This window comes from Rutidosis leptorrhynchoides, chromosome 3 (assembly GCF_046630445.1).
Source record: "Rutidosis leptorrhynchoides isolate AG116_Rl617_1_P2 chromosome 3, CSIRO_AGI_Rlap_v1, whole genome shotgun sequence".
Classification (NCBI taxonomy): domain Eukaryota; kingdom Viridiplantae; phylum Streptophyta; class Magnoliopsida; order Asterales; family Asteraceae; genus Rutidosis; species Rutidosis leptorrhynchoides.
Window position 1 is genome coordinate 95,623,879 of NC_092335.1, and position 23,147 is coordinate 95,647,025.

At 35.3% G+C, this 23,147-nt stretch overlaps 1 protein-coding gene across 1 annotated transcript; it reads right to left on the reverse strand.

Moving 5' to 3' along the window:
- Nucleotides 1–1,517: 1,517 nt before the first annotated feature.
- On the reverse strand, nucleotides 1,518–2,519 carry LOC139896515 (probable carboxylesterase 17). Its single transcript, XM_071879154.1, has one exon. The coding sequence runs from the start codon at nucleotides 2,517–2,519 to the stop codon at nucleotides 1,518–1,520; it is 1,002 nt and encodes a 333-aa protein (XP_071735255.1).
- Between the last annotated feature and the right edge of the window lie 20,628 nt (nucleotides 2,520–23,147).

The window sequence follows — 23,147 nt, forward strand, 5'->3', positions numbered from 1 at the left end:
AAGCGTGTTAGCGGCGTGCTTATTAAAAATACCCCTGAGCACGCGATAAAGAAGGTCTTACACGTAAATTACATGGATCAACGATATAATTTACCGAAAACGTGTTAAAAATCATTAAAAAACAATAGAACGCCTTTAAATTTTGTGGTATTGAAATGAGCATGCCTACTTCAATTTGATGTGAGCATGCCGCGTTAGAAGCGTGTTAGCGGTGTGCTTATGAAAAATACCCCTGAGCACGCGATAAAGAAGGTCTTACACGTAAATTACATGGATCAACGATATACCAAAGGGCCCTTGGCCTAGCGGTATGAGAGGAACCCTTCAACCAGGAGGTTATGAGTTCAAGCCTCACTTGAGGAAGTGAGATGTATATATTCGTGATTTCGTGTGCAGATTGTAGGTTTGCATTTCAAAAAAAAAAAAAAAAAAAAAAAAAAAAAAAAAAACATGGATCAACGATATAATTTACACGTATAAAAAAGTTTAACGTGTGTGTTTGGCTGACATGAAGAACTATATAGCCATTAATTAGCTACGATTCTGATGAGTCTTTAAAGACAGTTGACGAACCAAAAATTGAAGAATGGTGTTTTCCTTGTAAGCTTTAGATGCCAGGTCTCCCATTCTTTGGGGATAGATTCTGTTCGTTTGTATTTGGTCAAAGTGCCTTCAAACCAAACATATATTCTCTTCAAACTTCAAATTTATAAATACAAATTTTTTATTCATTTTTTCCTTTCAAAAGTAGAACATAATAAACATACAGTATACCGTATGACATAAACATATATTCCACTCCATCCCACCCATTCAATCAAGTCTTTGTTGATTGGTTAAATAACAAAGTGGTCATCCACAATGTGACAACTCAAAATAATAACATCAACAGTTATAATGGTTATAGTGGTGACAGAGAGTAATATAATCATGTTATGTTACTTCTTGCAGTAATCATTTTCATTTAGTTGACTGGATACTGTTCTTTTAAGTGTCCCTAAGGTCTCGAGTTCGAGTTTTATCTGAAAATTTCATAATACAAATTGTTTTTAAGTTGTTTATGGAATCCTCTGTAGTCATCATGTCATGTGCCAGTTGTTCAAGGGATGCTTTCCAATGGTGACTACATGAGAGTATGTCCTATGAAAGTTGTTCGGTGGGACATCCTTGACACGTAGAACGGATATGATCGGGTGGTGAGAACTCATTTAGTGGTTCCTGTCATTAATTTCAATGTCGCTGTTAAAAAATTATAAATAGCAATTCTAATCTAATTTGTCATATCGTTATGTCTAAAAAGTATCTCAATACATGAAAATGATGATCTCGAGTTTAGATTATGAGAAATCAATTAATTTAGTTACGTATTTTTTTATTCATTATATTTAAAAGGAAACATATTTAAAAAAAAATAAAAAAAAATAACATATACTCCGTAAATGGTAACAGCTAATTAAAGAACCATATATAAAAACTATGTTCCAGATTTTACAATCTGATATCATAACACTTGTTGATTATTGGTTGATAAATGCTTTAAGTTGATTAATCATCTCGTTTATTCTGGTACGAGCCATTGGGTAGTTCTGTAGAACATGAAATGCGTGTCCAACGTCTTTGTGAATAACAGATTGCACACGTGCACCCACACTAACAAGGACATGCCCAAGCTCTAAATTTTTATCTTTAAGTATGTCCAATTCAGCCACACAAATCATAGTCTTGATATTTCTCATATCACTTGGTTTTGGTGCACCTTTGGCTAGAGGGTTACAAAATGGGTGGTCTCGTTTATGCCCTAGTGGTAGCGCTAGCCGCCAATATGTGTCAGAAGCTGGTAGAGTTAATGCAGAGTGAATCGGTTGCACCGAATGTTTCTCGGACGAAGTTCTTGTTTCTCCCCCAAAAAAGGGTTGAATCAAAATAATCCCTTTTGGCGATAAAAAGTGCATAGACACTAGTCGTGATGCGACATGGTACGATATGTTCCCGCCAGCACTATCACCAGCTAAATATAAGTTCGAAAAATCACACCATTTAAGCTCATCAATGGTTCCCTTTGACGCCTCTTGTTTTAGCCACGTAATGGCATTGACCCCATCATCATAGGCAGTTGGGAGGCGGTTTTCAGGGGCAAGACGGTAATTTATCGATACAACAACACAACATGCAACACGAGCAACATGTGTCAAGAATTCATGGTAACAAGCCCATGAAGCCGACCCCACACAAAACCCACCTCCGTGAAAGTACACTAGCAACGACAGTTTTGATGAAAACTGTCTGATGCTAGGGGCATACAAACGTGCCCACAAGTTGGTAAACTTGTTTATCATAACATCTCTTGCTATGACATTGAGCTCCAAAGGTACCATGCAAGAAACATGAGGTACAATTGGAGGTCTCTCGACGTTACCATCTTTGTGAACCCGAATTAACCCGTTGATCTCTTCAACAATCGAGTTATTGTTCGAGCATTGAAAATTGGTTGACTTTTGACTTAACGATATCGTCACCATTTGATAAGTAAGAAGGAAAAGCACTTGTTGCTGGTGATATGAAATGCTATTGAGAACTCTATATATAAAGTACAAATCAACTTGCAATCCTAAAATTGTTCGGACATTTTGTCGTCATCAAAGCCTAATGTCATTGACTTTTAGTCAACGGTGTAAATGAATCAAGATCTCGTGTTATCTTATCGGATAGGAGCCCCCATAACCTTTTCCCCTACCCATGTCCAACATTCAAATCCAACTTATTGATGAAAGTGACCGGCTTTAAGTAATGATCAACACAGTGATGAAACCAAACTTTAGTTACACGACATTTATTAAATTTAATTAAATAATTGTTATGTTTTGATATTTAATGGTTTAAATTTTAAGTCGTTTAAACCGTGTGAAACTAAGTAAATTAAACTCTGGGAAAGATTCTATACGAACCCGGCCATATTTTCGTACTTGTAATGGCATATATTCGTTGAAACAAAACATTTTTTTAGTGTAACGTGACTTATCTTAAGATTTAGTTATACTTCCATAGAATTTGACACGTCATTTTTTTGTAATTGATATGTCTGCTGACCATGTCATAGTCGATGCAAGAACCTAGCCAACAAAGGTTCGCCAAAAGCCTCAAAGGTTGGATTCGCTTACTAATTGATCCTTTTATCGATTAAAAGTTTTACATAATAATATTCTTATATCCTATATTTGGAATTTTAAATTTGGAATACTTCTTTGTTTCTTTGTTGAATAGGGAGAAATTGGTTAAATGACCAAAAATTTTAAGGTGTTTAATTAATAATATACTTTCAGAAAAGATTGTAAATGCCTATTGTTTACGCATCACGCACCATATGTGGTGTTTGCTTCGTGGTCCCATGTTTTTCGAAATATCTACCGAGACAATCTATTTTCATTGCAATACGTACCTAACACAATGCGTGTTGCTCGTGTTTGGTAAGTGTTGGGATGAAAATAGGTTGGCTCGGTGTATATCTCGGTAACACGTGTCAAGCACTACGCACGGTGCGTAGTGCGTGGTCAGGGATCATTTTTTTGATTTACATACTTGGATACCCAAAGTAATCTTCCCACCGAATACTTTTGACTATTGATATGAAAGTGCGACGTCGTTTCAATTAAGATGACTAACTTCATAAGGAAAACGACAGAATTTCATTCTTTTCTATTACTCTACTAGTGAGAGTATGTTTGGTGCGTAGCTCATAAGAGCTTATAGGAGCTTGAACTTATAATTTTTATAAGCTTCAAATCATAAGCTTTGTTTGGTATTAATTAAAAAGTAGAGCTTATTAGATTCATACGCTCTTAAAAAAAGAAGCTCCTCCATACTAGCTTATGAAAAAAGTAGAGCTTATGAATAGTGAAATTACTAAAAAGCCCTCATTTATATTATTTTACATTATTATTGTTGTACTATTTAGTCAATATACACCAATAAGCTCGAGCACCAGCTACTTTATCAAACACTTATAAAAATAATAAGCTCCAGCTTTCAGCTATAAGCTTCAGCTAGTTTTCATTCAAACACACCTTTAGTATATATTGTGTATGTATTTAATTTAATTATTAACCATTCAGGCTTGCCTGAGTGGTCACCGAGTTGTCCAATGAAGCACACCACTCGGGTTCAATTCCTGACTATGCCAAATTGTTCAAAAAGAGAGTGTGACTAAAGGGTGCGCATAATGCGCAATTCACCCGGTTCCAGGTCTCGCGCTCGGGAGGCTTGATTACCCGAGATTTTACCTTCTATGGGGGAGCCAGTGTGCTCGTTCATAGAGGGTTTCCTCGCTTACCAAAAAAAAAAAATATTTAATTTAATTATCTTTAACAAGCTCACGAACTTGGGCTAACACACCCTCTATGAAAATATATGGAGCTTCACCGTTGAGCCCACATGCAAGCCCAACATATTCTCCAGTTTTTTTTAGCAAATTATAAGGGCGACTTGTGTAATATGTTCTACAGTTTTAAAACGGAAATATTAAAATAGTGACTAGAATTTTGTGTGTTATAAAGAAACATTAAAATAATCTCATGGAAAATGTCTTTTAAAGACTATAGTCTATATGTAAAAATAACCTTGCAATAATGCTCTAAAAACTCTTGTAATTTGTTGACAAAAAGATACTGCAAAAGTGAGAGTATTTCACAAAAAAGTGCAATCATAAATATATAAGTGTTAAAAACAATACTAATACAACATATTTGACAATATTAAATACACGCTTTATTTTTTCTAATGGCCGATTGTAGTCAATAAGGTGGACATTGTACCAAGCAGTAACAAACATACTTGGATGCGCTTCTTACCCGATCAACCCGATCAATAGCAAGGAGCAACAAAAATACTTGAATATTGCGAGGGAAGGTAAAACTCTGGCAGAATTCGAACCCGGGTCTCTCATAAGAAGCCCTCAAAGTTCAAAATCTCTTGGTACCACTCAGGCGAACAACTCGGTGGTTATATACTTTATTACTCATTTTAGAAGAAAAATTACTTATTTTAAAAGAAAAATCATTAAATTTTAGATTCAAAAAGTGAGAGTAATTTTAAAGAAATATATAATAACATGTGTAAGCCTCGATAGAGTGAAATGACAAATTTTAAAGTAGGTTATACAACATTTTTCTAAAAAACTACTAATACATAAAAAGAAAAATGTGGTGTTTGAAAATTAAATGCTGAAAATATGTCAAAAGTGTAAATATAAAGATACTCCGTAATGTTTCTACGATGTAAACTTATTTAGTTAATTCATGTATTTTTATATTTCAACTAGTGAAATGACCCGTGACATCACGAGTTTGTTTAAACGAAACAATTTAATGACATATTTTAGGTATTAAGTGATCGAAACGCTAAAGTCATTTTTTTAATGAGCCGTTTGTCTAAGAAACTTGTCGTTGTTTTTACAAATATATAGAGACATGTATTTTCGCATACATATGTAACGTAATTAATTTCGTAAAAAGAATCCATATTTGAATATTAATAACATAATAATAATTATAATTATATTTATAATTATAATTATAATTATAATTATTATATTAAAAGTAAATAATAATAATAAAGTTCGCTCAAAGTTGAGTATTTATTTTTATTTTTTTGAAAAGCAAATAATTTTATTGATGATAAGACAAAACTACATGTTACAATAGTCGCCTATCAACAAAACACACGAAACTACAACTAGAACAATACGCAAATTGCTAACTAACAAGGCGTTAAAGCTAACAATAAATTACAAGAAAATACTTTGGGGATTATGTAACCAATCGTGCCAAACGAGTTTCTTTTTCTTGCATCTCTTCGCGATCCATTCGAACGATTTGACTTGTATTTCACATAGCGCAACCGGGGGAGACCAACATTTTTTGTGGAAGGTCATTTGGTTCCGGTTCCACCATATAAAATACCCGCATGTCCAAATAATCGCTTGCCATATTTTAGAACCAACATCCGACATTGTGATATTTGAGTGTGCATGAAACATCTCATTTATGCTTAACGATGATCCCATGCCCACCCCCCACCAATCAAAAATTTTCCGCCACACCTCGAAAGCATGCTTACAAAAGATAAGAGCGTGGTCAACCGACTCCACATCGTCGTCACAAAGTGGACAACGGACGATGTGGAGGTCAATGCCCCTCTTATCTAACTCGATCAATGTTGCAAGTCGCTTTTTTCGAGCTCTCCATATAAACATTTCTACCTTTTTTGGAACAAAGTAGTTTCGCAAAGTTTCACAAATATTAGTACCTCTTGGAATAAGCTTTTCATCAATGATTGTCGACATTCTTTTAGTAGTAGAAGATTCGCAATTTGCCAAGTTCCAAACCCATCGATCAGCTCGGTCAGTATGTAAGTTGCAGCGAGTGATCACCGAGTTTAGCTCAGCAAGTTCTGCCCCTGTTCTCCCTGTAATCGGCCTGGACCAGAACCAGTTTCCAACACGCATCGAACCCTCCAATTTGACTCTTTCGCTAACTAGTGCATCCTGGTTTGTCTCTAATCTATATAGCCGATTGAACCTGTTTTTGAGCGCGCCACTACCCGACCAATTCTCGTCCCAAAAAGAAGTTTGTTGCCCGTCACCAATTTCCTTCACGATGGAGTTGCTGAATGAGATACCAATTGAATCAATGTGTGTACCTGTTTTTAAAATATTAGCCCAAGTGGTGTTTTTTGAAAGATAAGAGTGAGTCGAGTCAAAGCCACCCGAACACCCGTAAATACTCGAGATGACTTTGACCCACAAGGAAGTAGGTTCGGTTTTGAACCTCCACCACCACTTGCCGATCAAAGCCAAATTTTTGCTTTTTAATGAACCCAAATTTAACCCGCCCTCTGTAGTGACCCGAACTTTTCCATGTTTATATATATTAATTGAGATTGATGTTTACATGATTAAATGTTTCCAACATGTTAAGCAATCAAACTTGTTAAGACTTGATTAATTGAAATAGGTTTCATATAGACAATTGACCACCCAAGTTGACCGGTGATTCACGAACGTTAAAACTTGTAAAAAAAAACTATATGATGACATATATATGGTTATATATATAGTTAACATGATATTATGATAAGTAAACATATCATTAATTATATTAACAATGAACTACATATGTAAAAACAAGACTACTAACTTAATGATTTTGAAACGAGACATATATGTAACGTTTATCGTTGTAACGACATTTAATGTATATATATCATATTAAGAGATATTCGTACATCATAATATCATGATAATATAATAATTTAAAATCTCTTTTGATATTATAAACATTGGGTTAACAACATTTAACAAGATCGTTAACCTAAAGGTTTCAAAACAACACTTACATGTAACGACTAACGATGACTTAACGACTCAGTTAAAATGTATATACATGTAGTGTTTTAATATGTATTTATACACTTTTGAAAGACTTCAATACACTTATCAAAATACTTCTACTTAACAAAAATGCTTACAATTACATTCTCGTTCAGTTCATCAACAATTCTACTCGTATGCACCCGTATTCGTACTCGTACAATACACAGCTTTTAGATGTATGTACTATTGGTATATACACTCCAATGATCAGCTCTTAGCAGCCCATGTGAGTCACCTAACACATGTGGGAACCATCATTTGGCAACTAGCATGAAATATCTCATAAGATTACAAAAATATGAGTAATCATTCATGACTTATTTACATGAAAACAAAATTACATATCCTTTATATCTAATCCATACACCAACGACCAAAAACACCTACAAACACTTTCATTCATCAATTTTCTTCATCTAATTGAACTCTCTCAAGTTCTATCTTCAAGTTCTAAGTGTTCTTCATAAATTCCAAAAGTTCTAGTTTCATAAAATCAAGAATACTTTCAAGTTTGCTAGCTCACTTCCAATCTTGTAAGGTGATCATCCAACCTCAAGAAATCTTTGTTTCTTACAGTAGGTTATCATTCTAATACAAGGTAATAATCATATTCAAACTTTGGTTCAATTTCTATAACTATAACAATCTTATTTCAAGTGATGATCTTACTTGAACTTGTTTTCGTGTCATGATTTTGCTTCAAGAACTTTGAGCCATCCAAGGATCCATTGAAGCTAGATCCATTTTTCTCTTTTCCAGTAGGTTCATCCAAGGAACTTAAGGTAGTAATGATGTTCATAACATCATTCGATTCATACATATAAAGCTATCTTATTCGAAGGTTTAAACTTGTAATCACTAGAACATAGTTTAGTTAATTCTAAACTTGTTCGCAAACAAAAGTTAATCCTTCTAACTTGACTTTTAAAATCAACTAAACACATGTTCTATATCTATATGATATGCTAACTTAATGATTTAAAACCTGGAAACACGAAAAACACCGTAAAACCGGATTTACGCCGTCGTAGTAACACCGCGGGCTGTTTTGGGTTAGTTAATTAAAAACTATGATAAACTTTGATTTAAAAGTTGTTATTCTGAGAAAATTATTTTTATTATGAACATGAAACTATATCCAAAAATTATGGTTAAACTCAAAGTGGAAGTATGTTTTCTAAAATGGTCATCTAGACGTCGTTCTTTCGACTGAAATGACTACCTTTACAAAAACGACTTGTAACTTATTTTTCCGACTAGAAACCTATACTTTTTTTTGTTTAGATTCATAAAATAGAGTTCAATATGAAACCATAGCAATTTGATTCACTCAAAACGGATTTAAAATGAAGAAGTTATGGGTAAAACAAGATTGGATAATTTTTCTCATTTTAGCTACGTGAAAATTGGTAACAAATCTATTCCAACCATAACTTAATCAACTTGTATTATATATTATGTAATCTTGAGATACCATAGACACGTATACAATGTTTCGACCTATCATGTCGACACATCTATATATATTTCGGAACAACCATAGACACTCTATATGTGAATGTTGGAGTTAGCTATACAGGGTTGAGGTTGATTCCAAAATATATATAGTTTGAGTTGTGATCAATACTGAGATACGTATACACTGGGTCGTGGATTGATTCAAGATAATATTTATCGATTTATTTCTGTACATCTAACTGTGGACAACTAGTTGTAGGTTACTAACGAGGACAGCTGACTTAATAAACTTAAAACATCAAAATATATTAAAAGTGTTGTAAATATATTTTGAACATACTTTGATATATATGTATATATTGTTATAGGTTCGTGAATCAACCAGTGGCCAAGTCTTACTTCCCGACGAAGTAAAAATCTGTGAAAGTGAGTTATAGTCCCACTTTTAAAATCTAATATTTTTGGGATGAGAATACATGCAGGTTTTATAAATGATTTACAAAATAGACACAAGTACGTGAAACTACATTCTATGGTTGAATTATCGAAATCGAATATGCCCCTTTTTATTAAGTCTGGTAATCTAAGAATTAGGGAACAGACACCCTAATTGACGCGAATCCTAAAGATAGATCTATTGGGCCTAACAAACCCCATCCAAAGTACCGGATGCTTTAGTACTTCGAAATTTATATCATATCCGAAGGGTGTCCCGGAATGATGGGGATATTCTTATATATGCATCTTGTTATTGTCGGTTACCAGGTGTTCACCATATGAATGATTTTTATCTCTATGTATGGGATGTGTATTGAAATATGAAATCTTGTGGTCTATTGTTACGATTTGATATATATAGGTTAAACCTATAACTCACCAACATTTTTGTTGACGTTTTAAGCATGTTTATTCTCAGGTGATTATTAAGAGCTTCCGCTGTCGCATACTTAAATAAGGACAAGATTTGGAGTCCATGCTTGTATGATATTGTGTAAAAACTGCATTCAAGAAACTTATTTTGTTGTAACATATTGTATTGTAAACCATTATGTAATGGTCGTGTGTAAACAGGATATTTTAGATTATCATTATTTGATAATCTACGTAAAGCTTTTTAAACCTTTATTGATGAAATAAAGGTTATGGTTTGTTTAAAAAAGAATGCAGTCTTTGAAAAACGTCTCATATAGAGGTCAAAAACCTCGCAACGAAATCAATTAATATGGAACGTTTTTAATCAATAAGAACGGGACATTTCAGTTGGTATCCGAGCGTTGGTCTTAGAGAACCAGAAAATTTGCATTAGTGTGTCTTATCGAGTTTGTTAGGATGCATTAGTGAGTCTGGACTTCGACCGTGTTTTCTTTAAAAATGATTGCTTAACATTTTTGTTGGAAACTATATATTTTTAACATATGAATATTATGTGATATATTAATCTCTTAACGTGTTTGATATTATGTGATAGATGTCTACCTCTAGAACAAGTCCCATTGACTCACCTAATAATAATGAAGAGTCAAATGTAAATTGGAATGATTTGTGGACTGATTCACAAGTTCCCGAAGAGGAACCGGAAGAAGAGTCGGAACCGGAAGAAGAATCAGAACCGGAAGAAGAATCGGAACCGGATGAAGAAATAGAACCGGTGGGGGAAATAATAAAACGGTTAAGTAAAAGAAAATCCTCAACCAACCGACCAAAGTTAATTATGGTCAATGGTGTTTCCGCCAAGGAAGCAAAATATTGGGAGGATTACCAATTCTCCGATGAATCGAATTCCGACGAGAATTCCGATGATGTTATAGAAATTACCCCAACTGAATTTAAAAAGGCAAAAGAAAATAATAAGGTAAAGGGCATAAAAATAGAGAAATCTAATTCCAACCCCGATGAACTTTATATGTATCGTCAACCCCCGAAGTCCTTAAGTTGTAACAATGACCCGGGAACCTCTAAACCACCAGGTTTTTCTAAACCAATGTGGACAACGACGGCTCGTATTAGGGGAACATCATATATCCCTAGAAACTTGGCAAAACGAACCAAAACCGAAGAAGAAGAAACGAGCGAGTCGGAATAAGATAGTTGTATTCGTGTGGTGTAATATATGTAATATAGTGTTCTTATGCTTTATGATATATGTAAAAATTGCTTGTATTAATAAGTATTTTTTTATGAAACTAACTCTTGTCTATTTTACAGTTTAAAAACACAAAATGGATAGACAACCCAATATTTTAAGAGACCTACCCGGAGACATGATTGATGAAATCTTGTCTAGAGTCGGCCAGAATTCTTCGGCACAACTATTTAAGGCGAGATCAGTTTGTAAGACATTCGTAGAACGTTCCAAGAATGTCTTGGTTTATAAGAGACTTTCGTTTGAAAGATGGGGGATATCACATTGGGAAACCCATAAGTTACGATGTGTTTACTTTGACGCATATATTGCGGGGAACCCAAATGCTATTTTACGCAACGGGTTAAGAAATTATTTTGACTCAATATATCTGAATATTGGACTTCGTGATTTAGAAAAAGCGGCTAACATGCAACATAAAGAAGCATGTTATGCTTACGGATTAGTAACGTTCGCTTCTCACCAAAGTGAGAACAAGAACATCGGGCTACAACTATTAAACAAAACGTTTTCACAAGTGACGGAGTCGGTAATTGGGGTAAGAAATGAGGTTTTTAGATTATTACGGGACTGTTGGACATTACGTAACCCTCATCCCTTTGATGACGTTACAACACGCTGTCTTATCAACGGCCATAACGGTTATGTTGCACAAGACCAAGGATAGGAAGTAGTCCTAGTAAAACCAGAATGCATGACTTGTTTCTGGACGTATGAATTACGTGTCTTTATTGCCTTTGCCGAACGACTTGTGTACTAGCTAGAATTGTCTTCACAACTATCTTGTATCAAAGTTATTGTGTGCTATATTTCATGCTTTATGTAAAATAAAAGGTATTGTAAGTTTGTAAAATATTGTATAAAAGTTTGAACGCGAAATATTATTACAATCAGTTTTTCATATAGAATTGTAGTAGTTGAATTGTATATTAGCTACTAAGTATGAACTTAACGGGTAGGTACTACCCGAATTTAAACTTATAAAACGCTAATATGAAGAAAAAGCTTTTATAAATGAGTTCATATTATGCTACGAAATACTATTAACTACTCTTAATATTCTGTATGATTAACTTGTTCCATTTAACTATTTTGAAGGAAATGGCACCGACTACTCGACACACCGTGAATATGAATGAAGAGGAATTCCGTACTTTTCTAGCTTCAAACATAGCCGCAGTACAGGCTGCGCTACATACCAACAATAACCTTAGATCTAGCAGTACAGGAAATCGTGTAGGATGCACCTACAAAGAATTCACTGCCTGCAAACCTTTGGAATTTGATGGAACCGAAGGACCGATCGGATTGAAACGGTGGACCGAGAAGGTTGAATCGGTGTTTGCCATAAGTAAGTGTACTGAAGAGGACAAAGTGAAGTACGCTACGCATACCTTCACAGGTTCTGCGTTAACATGGTGGAATACCTATCTAGAGCAAGTGGGACAAGATGATGCGTACGCACTACCGTGGTCAGCATTCAAGCACTTGATGAACGAGAAGTACCGTCCCAGAACCGAGGTCAATAAGCTCAAGACAGAACTTAGAGGGTTACGAACCCAAGGATTTGATATTACAACGTACGAAAGACGATTCACAGAATTGTGCCTATTGTGTCCGGGAGCATTCGAAGATGAGGAAGAGAAGATCGACGCGTTTGTGAAAGGATTACCGGAAAGAATCCAAGAAGATATAAGTTCACACGAGCCCGCCTCCATACAACAGGCATGTAGAATGGCTCACAAACTAGTGAACCAGATTGAAGAAAGAATTAAAGAACAGACTGCTGAAGAGGCCAATGTGAAGCAAGTCAAAAGAAAGTGGGAGGAAAATGGTGATAAGAATCACCAATACAACAACAACAGTAATTACAACAATAATCGCAACAATTATCCCAACAATCGCAACATCAATCGCAACTACAACAAACGGCCCAACAACAACAACAACAACAACAACAGCAACTACAACAATCATCCCAACAACAATAATAACCGCAACAACAACAACAATCAGAAGCAGCTATGCCAAAGGTGTGAAAAGAATCACTCGGGGTTCTGCACCAAATTTTGCAATAAGTGTAAAAGAAATGGTCATAGCGCGGCAAAGTGTGAGGTCTACGGACCAGGGGCTAATAGAACGAAAGGAACAAATGGTGTCGGAACGAGTAATGGCGGAGCAAGTAGTGTCGGAGCAAGTTATGCCAATGTAGTTTGTTAGAAATGTGGAAAACCAGGCCACATTATTAGAAATTGCCCGAACCAGGAGAACACGAATGGACAAGGCCGTGGAAGAGTTTTCAATATTAATGCGATAGAGGCACAGGAAGACCCGGAGCTTGTTACGGGTACGTTTCTTATTGACAATAAATCTGCTTACGTTTTATTTGATTCGGGTGCGGATAGAAGCTATATGAGTAGAGATTTTTGTGCTAAATTAAGTTGTCCATTGACGCCTTTGGATAGTAAATTTTTACTCGAATTAGCAAATGGTAAATTAATTTCAGCAGATAATATATGTCGGAATCGAGAAATTAAACTGGTTAGCGAAACATTTAAGATTGATTTGATACCAGTAGAGTTAGGGAGTTTTGATGTGATAATCGGTATGGACTGGTTGAAAGAAGTGAAAGCGGAGATCGTTTGTTACAAAAATGCAATTCGCATTATACGAGAAAAAGGAAAACCCTTAATGGTGTACGGAGAAAAGGGCAACACGAAGCTACATCTTATTAGTAATTTGAAGGCACAAAAACTAATAAGAAAAGGTTGCTATGCTGTTCTAGCACACGTCGAGAAAGTACAAACTGAAGAAAAGAGCATCAATGATGTTCCCATTGCAAAAGAATTTCCCGATGTATTTCCGAAAGAATTACCGGGATTACCCCCACATCGATCCGTTGAATTTCAAATAGATCTTGTACCAGGAGCTGCACCAATAGCTCGTGCTCCTTACAGACTCGCACCCAGCGAGATGAAAGAACTACAAAGCCAATTACAAGAACTTTTAGAGCGTGGTTTCATTCGACCAAGCACATCACCGTGGGGAGCTCCTGTTTTGTTTGTCAAGAAGAAAGATGGTACATTCAGGTTGTGTATCGACTACCGAGAGTTGAACAAACTTACCATCAAGAACCGCTACCCACTACCGAGAATCGACGACTTATTTGATCAACTACAAGGCTCGTCTGTTTATTCAAAGATTGACTTACGTTCCGGGTATCATCAAATGCGGGTGAAAGAAGATGATATTCCAAAGACTGCTTTCAGAACACGTTACGGTCATTACGAGTTTATGGTCATGCCGTTTGGTTTAACTAATGCACCAGCTGTGTTCATGGACCTTATGAACCGAGTGTGTGGACCATACCTTGACAAGTTTGTCATTGTTTTCATTGATGACATACTTATTTACTCAAAGAATGACCAAGAACACGGTGAACATTTGAGAAAGGTGTTAGAAGTATTGAGGAAGGAAGAATTGTACGCTAAGTTTTCAAAGTGTGCATTTTGGTTGGAAGAAGTTCAATTCCTCGGTCACATAGTGAACAAAGAAGGTATTAAGGTGGATCCGGCAAAGATAGAAACTGTTGAAAAGTGGGAAACCCCTAAAACTCCGAAACACATACGCCAGTTTTTAGGACTAGCTGGTTACTACAGAAGGTTCATCCAAGACTTTTCCAGAATAGCAAAACCCTTGACTGCATTAACGCATAAAGGGAAGAAATTTGAATGGAATGATGAACAAGAGAAAGCGTTTCAGTTATTGAAGAAAAAGCTAACTACGGCACCTATAATGTCATTGCCTGAAGGGAATGATGATTTTGTGATTTATTGTGATGCATCAAAGCAAGGTCTCGGTTGTGTATTAATGCAACGAACGAAGGTGATTGCTTATGCGTCTAGACAATTGAAGATTCACGAACAAAATTATACGACGCATGATTTGGAATTAGGCGCGGTTGTTTTTGCATTAAAGACTTGGAGGCACTACTTATATGGGGTCAAAAGTATTATATATACCGACCACAAAAGTCTTCAACACATATTTAATCAGAAACAACTGAATATGAGGCAGCGTAGGTGGATTGAATTATTGAATGATTACGACTTTGAGATTCGTTACCACCCGGGGAAGGCAAATGTGGTAGCCGATGCCTTGAGCAGGAAGGATAGAGAACCCATTCGAGTAAAATCTATGAATATAATGATTCATAATAACATTACTACTCAAATAAAGGAGGCGCAACAAGGAGTTTTAAAAGAGGGAAATTTAAAGGATGAAATACCCAAAGGATCGGAGAAGCATCTTAATATTCGGGAAGACGGAACCCGGTATAGGGCTGAAAGGATTTGGGTACCAAAATTTGGAGATATGAGAGAAATGGTACTTAGAGAAGCTCATAAAACCAGGTACTCAATACATCCTGGAACGGGGAAGATGTACAAGGATCTCAAGAAACATTTTTGGTGGCCGGGTATGAAAGCCGATGTTGCTAAATACGTAGGAGAATGTTTGACGTGTTCTAAGGTCAAAGCTGAGCATCAGAAACCATCAGGTCTACTTCAACAACCCGAAATCCCGGAATGGAAATGGGAAAACATTACCATGGATTTCATCACTAAATTGCCAAGGACTGCAAGTGGTTTTGATACTATTTGGGTAATAGTTGATCGTCTCACCAAATCAGCACACTTCCTACCAATAAGAGAAGATGACAAGATGGAGAAGTTAGCACGACTGTATTTGAAGGAAGTCGTCTCCAGACATGGAATACCAATCTCTATTATCTCTGATAGGGATGGCAGATTTATTTCAAGATTCTGGCAGACATTACAGCAAGCATTAGGAACTCGTCTAGACATGAGTACTGCCTATCATCCACAAACTGATGGGCAGAGCGAAAGGACGATACAAACGCTTGAAGACATGCTACGAGCATGTGTTATTGATTTCGGAAACAGTTGGGATCGACATCTACCGTTAGCAGAATTTTCCTACAACAACAGCTACCATTCAAGCATTGAGATGGCGCCGTTTGAAGCACTTTATGGTAGAAAGTGCAGGTCTCCGATTTGTTGGAGTGAGGTGGGGGATAGACAGATTACGGGTCCGGAGATTATACAAGAAACTACCGAGAAGATCATCCAAATTCAACAACGGTTGAAAACCGCCCAAAGTCGACAAAAGAGCTACGCTGACATTAAAAGAAAAGATATAGAATTTGAAATTGGAGAGATGGTCATGCTTAAAGTTTCACCTTGGAAAGGCGTTGTTCGATTTGGTAAACGAGGGAAATTAAATCCAAGGTATATTGGACCATTCAAGATTATTGATCGTGTCGGACCAGTAGCTTACCGACTTGAGTTACCTCAACAACTCGCGGCTGTACATAACACTTTCCACGTCTCGAATTTGAAGAAATGTTTTGCTAAAGAAGATCTCACTATTCCGTTAGATGAAATCCAAATCAACGAAAAACTCCAATTCATCGAAGAACCCGTCGAAATAATGGATCGTGAGGTTAAAAGACTTAAGCAAAACAAGATACCAATTGTTAAGGTTCGATGGAATGCTCGTAGAGGACCCGAGTTCACCTGGGAGCGTGAAGATCAGATGAAGAAGAAATACCCGCATCTATTTCCAGAAGATTCGTCAACACCTTCAACAGCTTAAAATTTCGGGACGAAATTTATTTAACGGGTAGGTACTGTAGTGACCCGAACTTTTCCATGTTTATATATATTAATTGAGATTGATGTTTACATGATTAAATGTTTCCAACATGTTAAGCAATCAAACTTGTTAAGACTTGATTAATTGAAATAGGTTTCATATAGACAATTGACCACCCAAGTTGACCGGTGATTCACGAACGTTAAAACTTGTAAAAAAAAACTATATGATGACATATATATGGTTATATATATAGTTAACATGATATTATGATAAGTAAACATATCATTAATTATATTAACAATGAACTACATATGTAAAAACAAGACTACTAACTTAATGATTTTGAAACGAGACATATATGTAACGTTTATCGTTGTAACGACATTTAATGTATATATATCATATTAAGAGATATTCGTACATCATAATATCATGATAATATAATAATTTAAAATCTCTTTTGATATTATAAACATTGGGTTAACAACATTTAACAAGATCGTTAACCTAAAGGTTTCAAAACAACACTTACATGTAACGACTAACGATGACTTAACGACTCAGTTAAAATGTATATACATGTAGTGTTTTAATATGTATTTATACACTTTTGAAAGACTTCAATACACTTATCAAAATACTTCTACTTAACAAAAATGCTTACAATTACATTCTCGTTCAGTTCATCAACAATTCTACTCGTATGCACCCGTATTCGTACTCGTACAATACACAGCTTTTAGATGTATGTACTATTGGTATATACACTCCAATGATCAGCTCTTAGCAGCCCATGTGAGTCACCTAACACATGTGGGAACCATCATTTGGCAACTAGCATGAAATATCTCATAAGATTACAAAAATATGAGTAATCATTCATGACTTATTTACATGAAAACAAAATTACATATCCTTTATATCTAATCCATACACCAACGACCAAAAACACCTAAAAACACTTTCATTCATCAATTTTCTTCATCTAATTGAACTCTCTCAAGTTCTATCTTCAAGTTCTAAGTGTTCTTCATAAATTCCAAAAGTTCTAGTTTCATAAAATCAAGAATACTTTCAAGTTTGCTAGCTCACTTCCAATCTTGTAAGGTGATCATCCAACCTCAAGAAATCTTTGTTTCTTACAGTAGGTTATCATTCTAATACAAGGTAATAATCATATTCAAACTTTGGTTCAATTTCTATAACTATAACAATCTTATTTCAAGTGATGATCTTACTTGAACTTGTTTTCGTGTCATGATTTTGCTTCAAGAACTTTGAGCCATCCAAGGATCCATTGAAGCTAGATCCATTTTTCTCTTTTCCAGTAGGTTCATCCAAGGAACTTAAGGTAGTAATGATGTTCATAACATCATTCGATTCATACATATAAAGCTATCTTATTCGAAGGTTTAAACTTGTAATCACTAGAACATAGTTTAGTTAATTCTAAACTTGTTCGCAAACAAAAGTTAATCCTTCTAACTTGACTTTTAAAATCAACTAAACACATGTTCTATATCTATATGATATGCTAACTTAATGATTTAAAACCTGGAAACACGAAAAACACCGTAAAACCGGATTTACGCCGTCGTAGTAACACCGCGGGCTGTTTTGGGTTAGTTAATTAAAAACTATGATAAACTTTGATTTAAAAGTTGTTATTCTGAGAAAATTATTTTTATTATGAACATGAAACTATATCCAAAAATTATGGTTAAACTCAAAGTGGAAGTATGTTTTCTAAAATGGTCATCTAGACGTCGTTCTTTCGACTGAAATGACTACCTTTACAAAAACGACTTGTAACTTATTTTTCCGACTAGAAACCTATACTTTTTTTTGTTTAGATTCATAAAATAGAGTTCAATATGAAACCATAGCAATTTGATTCACTCAAAACGGATTTAAAATGAAGAAGTTATGGGTAAAACAAGATTGGATAATTTTTCTCATTTTAGCTACGTGAAAATTGGTAACAAATCTATTCCAACCATAACTTAATCAACTTGTATTATATATTATGTAATCTTGAGATACCATAGACACGTATACAATGTTTCGACCTATCATGTCGACACATCTATATATATTTCGGAACAACCATAGACACTCTATATGTGAATGTTGGAGTTAGCTATACAGGGTTGAGGTTGATTCCAAAATATATATAGTTTGAGTTGTGATCAATACTGAGATACGTATACACTGGGTCGTGGATTGATTCAAGATAATATTTATCGATTTATTTCTGTACATCTAACTGTGGACAACTAGTTGTAGGTTACTAACGAGGACAGCTGACTTAATAAACTTAAAACATCAAAATATATTAAAAGTGTTGTAAATATATTTTGAACATACTTTGATATATATGTATATATTGTTATAGGTTCGTGAATCAACCAGTGGCCAAGTCTTACTTCCCGACGAAGTAAAAATCTGTGAAAGTGAGTTATAGTCCCACTTTTAAAATCTAATATTTTTGGGATGAGAATACATGCAGGTTTTATAAATGATTTACAAAATAGACACAAGTACGTGAAACTACATTCTATGGTTGAATTATCGAAATCGAATATGCCCCTTTTTATTAAGTCTGGTAATCTAAGAATTAGGGAACAGACACCCTAATTGACGCGAATCCTAAAGATAGATCTATTGGGCCTAACAAACCCCATCCAAAGTACCGGATGCTTTAGTACTTCGAAATTTATATCATATCCGAAGGGTGTCCCGGAATGATGGGGATATTCTTATATATGCATCTTGTTATTGTCGGTTACCAGGTGTTCACCATATGAATGATTTTTATCTCTATGTATGGGATGTGTATTGAAATATGAAATCTTGTGGTCTATTGTTACGATTTGATATATATAGGTTAAACCTATAACTCACCAACATTTTTGTTGACGTTTTAAGCATGTTTATTCTCAGGTGATTATTAAGAGCTTCCGCTGTCGCATACTTAAATAAGGACAAGATTTGGAGTCCATGCTTGTATGATATTGTGTAAAAACTGCATTCAAGAAACTTATTTTGTTGTAACATATTGTATTGTAAACCATTATGTAATGGTCGTGTGTAAACAGGATATTTTAGATTATCATTATTTGATAATCTACGTAAAGCTTTTTAAACCTTTATTGATGAAATAAAGGTTATGGTTTGTTTAAAAAAGAATGCAGTCTTTGAAAAACGTCTCATATAGAGGTCAAAAACCTCGCAACGAAATCAATTAATATGGAACGTTTTTAATCAATAAGAACGGGACATTTCACCCTCCCCGTAAGGTAGAAGAACCTCATCCCATTTGACCCATGAGATTTTTGAGTCTTTTCCCGTCCCGCCCCATAAAAATAAACATCTTACACTCTCAAGTTTGTTTAACACACATGGCGGGGCACGGAAGAGAGAAAAATAATACAAGAGAAGACTATTCAACACCGACTTTACAAGCGTTAAGCGACCACCAAAAGACACCGTACTCGCTCTCCAATCCGAAAGTCTTTTTTCAAACTTGTCAATTACCGGTTTCCAACTCCACAACTTTTTCGAATTCGCACCAATTGGGAGTCCTAAGTAGACAAACGGTAAGGATCCCACTTTACATCCGTATACATTTGCTAAACTTTCTACCACTAGATTATCAACCCCAATCCCAAACAAATTACTCTTATGATAATTCACTTTGAGTCCCGATGTTTTTTCGAAGCATTTAAGAAGAATCATAAGATTGCGAAGATTTTCATCGTTCCATTTCCCGAAAAATATCGTGTCATCCGCATATTGCAAATGGGAAACACAAATTTTATCTCGGCCTACTTCTACCCCCGAAAAAAAATTGTATTTGACCGCAAGCTTTGATAATAAATTTAAACCTTCCGCGGCGATGATGAAAAGAAAAGGAGAAAGAGGGTCGCCTTGGCGCACACCTCGTTTCAACTTGAATTCATTAGTAGGAGAACTGTTCACAAGGATGGAAATGGATGCCGCAGAAAGACACTAGAGGATCCATTTTCTCCATTTCTCACCGAAGCCCATGAGTGTCATAACTTCAAGGAGAAAGTCCCAACTTAAACAATCGAACGCCTTCTCGAGATCAACTTTGAAGATGAAGCTTTCGGATTGTTTAAGTTTTAAAAAATCTAGAGTTTCATTTGCAATAAGGGCCCCATCAAGAATGTAACGCCCTTTTATGAATGCGCTTTGCTCGAAACCAACTAGTTTTGGGACCACCTTTTTAGACGATTCGAGAGTAGTTTGGCTAATATTTTGTAGTAACTCCAAATTAAACTAATCGGCCGGTATTCATTGAGTGAAGATGGATCAAAGTTTTTTGGGACGAGAGTAATAAAAGAGGCGTTGCAACCTTTTGATATTTCACCCGTATCCCAAAAATATTGGATTGCATCAGTGAGATCATGTTTAATGATACCCCAGAATTTTTTAAAAAAACTCAAGTTAAATCCGTTCGGGCCCGGGGCTTTAGTACCACCACAATCTTTAACGGCCTCCCAAATTTCTTCTTCACAAATCGGGAATTCAAGACTTTCAGCTTCATCAATATTTAAAATGGTTCTGGACGGCCCAAAATTAATGGACTGCTCACTGTTGCTGACGTCAGGCCCATCAGTACCGGCCCAGCAGCTGAATTTTGGCCTGTTTGGGTCGACAAACCCGAATATGGAGCTGAAATGATCACGAATAGCATCTTTTATTTCAAACGGGTTTTCGTTCCAAACACCATTTATGTTGAGTCCTCGAAAATTACATTTGTTTTGTTTTCTTTTAATTGATGCATGAAAGAACTTCGAATTTTCGTCGCCTTCAAGGATCCAACGATTTCTAGCTTTTTGCCTCAACATGTTTACTTTCGTATTTTCCTTTTCAAGCCAACTTTTATGCACATCTAACCATTCATTCCTATCATTATCACTAAGAGGACCTATCTCGGCTTTTTGTTCCCAACTCTCCACTTTCAATTTGAGATCACTTATTTCTTTATCCAAATTACCAAACGTATTCCTACTCCAATCTCTAAGTGCAAATTTCACATTTTTCAACCTATCTCTAAACCTACAATCTTTCTTTGAGCTCGTCACATTCCTATTCCAAGCTTCTCTAACGATATCCTCCACACCATCATTATTGAACCATTCATTGAACACCTTGAAAGGTTTCGGACCAAAATCAATAATGGAATCTTTAAGGATTAACGGACAATGATCCGACTTCTTTCTATCTAAGGGAGTAACCGAAAGATCTTTCCAAAGGTTTAAGAAACTTTCGGAAACAAGAAACCGATCAAGTTTGCTAAGCTTACAACCATCATCACTAATCCTTGTAAATTTCCTTCCATTAATAGGTATCTCAATTAAACTATTTCTAGCTATAAACTCATTGCAATTAGCTTAGGGCGGTGTAATTTGTTTTCTCTATTTCTTTCGTGATGTATTGTGTTGTTAAGGTTGCTCAGTCAACCATGTACTATTCGTGATTGTTTAATATAAGTCCTTCTTGCTTTTCAAAAAAAAAAAATCTATCCGCACGTCTTTGATAAAACACACAATTTAATCTATCCGAATTATTTCTTACTTCGTTGAAATCACCGCATAAAACCCATGCCGAATCTACACCCGCCAACAAATTATCTAAAGAACACCAAAAACTTTTCTTCTTCACATCACTATGGGGACCGTATACGTTGACAATACTCGAAACTTGACCCAAAACAATCCATTTACCACGAAGTGCTATAAAGAATTCACCATACAAGCAATCAATAGCATTGAAAGTTTTAGTGTTCCAAATAATCAAAAACCCACCTGATTTTCCAACCGCATCCTTTTGAATAAAATCTACATCCATATTGCCCCATAATGCATAGATGTATTGGTTCTTGATTTGCTTACTTCTAGTTTCTTGAAGCACCAATAAATCTGGATTCTCACTATAACATATGCTTTTGATAATGCTAAAAACAAACATATATTTCATAGCATTATTCCTCAAGAAAGACAAGCTTTTAGTAGCAATTGTCCTATTTACAAGTGATATTCGTTTAAATAATAAAAGGTGAAGACAAAAGGCAGATTCGACGAATTAAAGACGCAAACGACCAAAAAGCTCAAAAGTACAAAAGACAATCAAAGAGGTTCTAATTATTGATAAGAAACGTCTCAAAATTACAAGAGTACAAGATTCAAAACGCAAAGTACAAGATATTAAATTGTACGCAAGGACGTTCGAAAATTCGGAACCGGGACCAGAGTCAACTCTCAACGCTCGACGCAACAGACTAAAAATTACAAGTCAACTATGCACATGAATATAATATAATATATAATTAATTCTTAAAATTAATATATATATTATATTATATTTAAAAACCGTCGGCATAAAAAAACAAAGACTTTTGAGCCTCCCCAGCTG

What these genes read in the sequence shown, in the direction of transcription:
- LOC139896515 (XM_071879154.1), bottom strand. Translation starts at nt 2,519, where the DNA reads ATGGTGACGATATCGTTAAGTCAAAAGTCAACCAATTTTCAATGCTCG.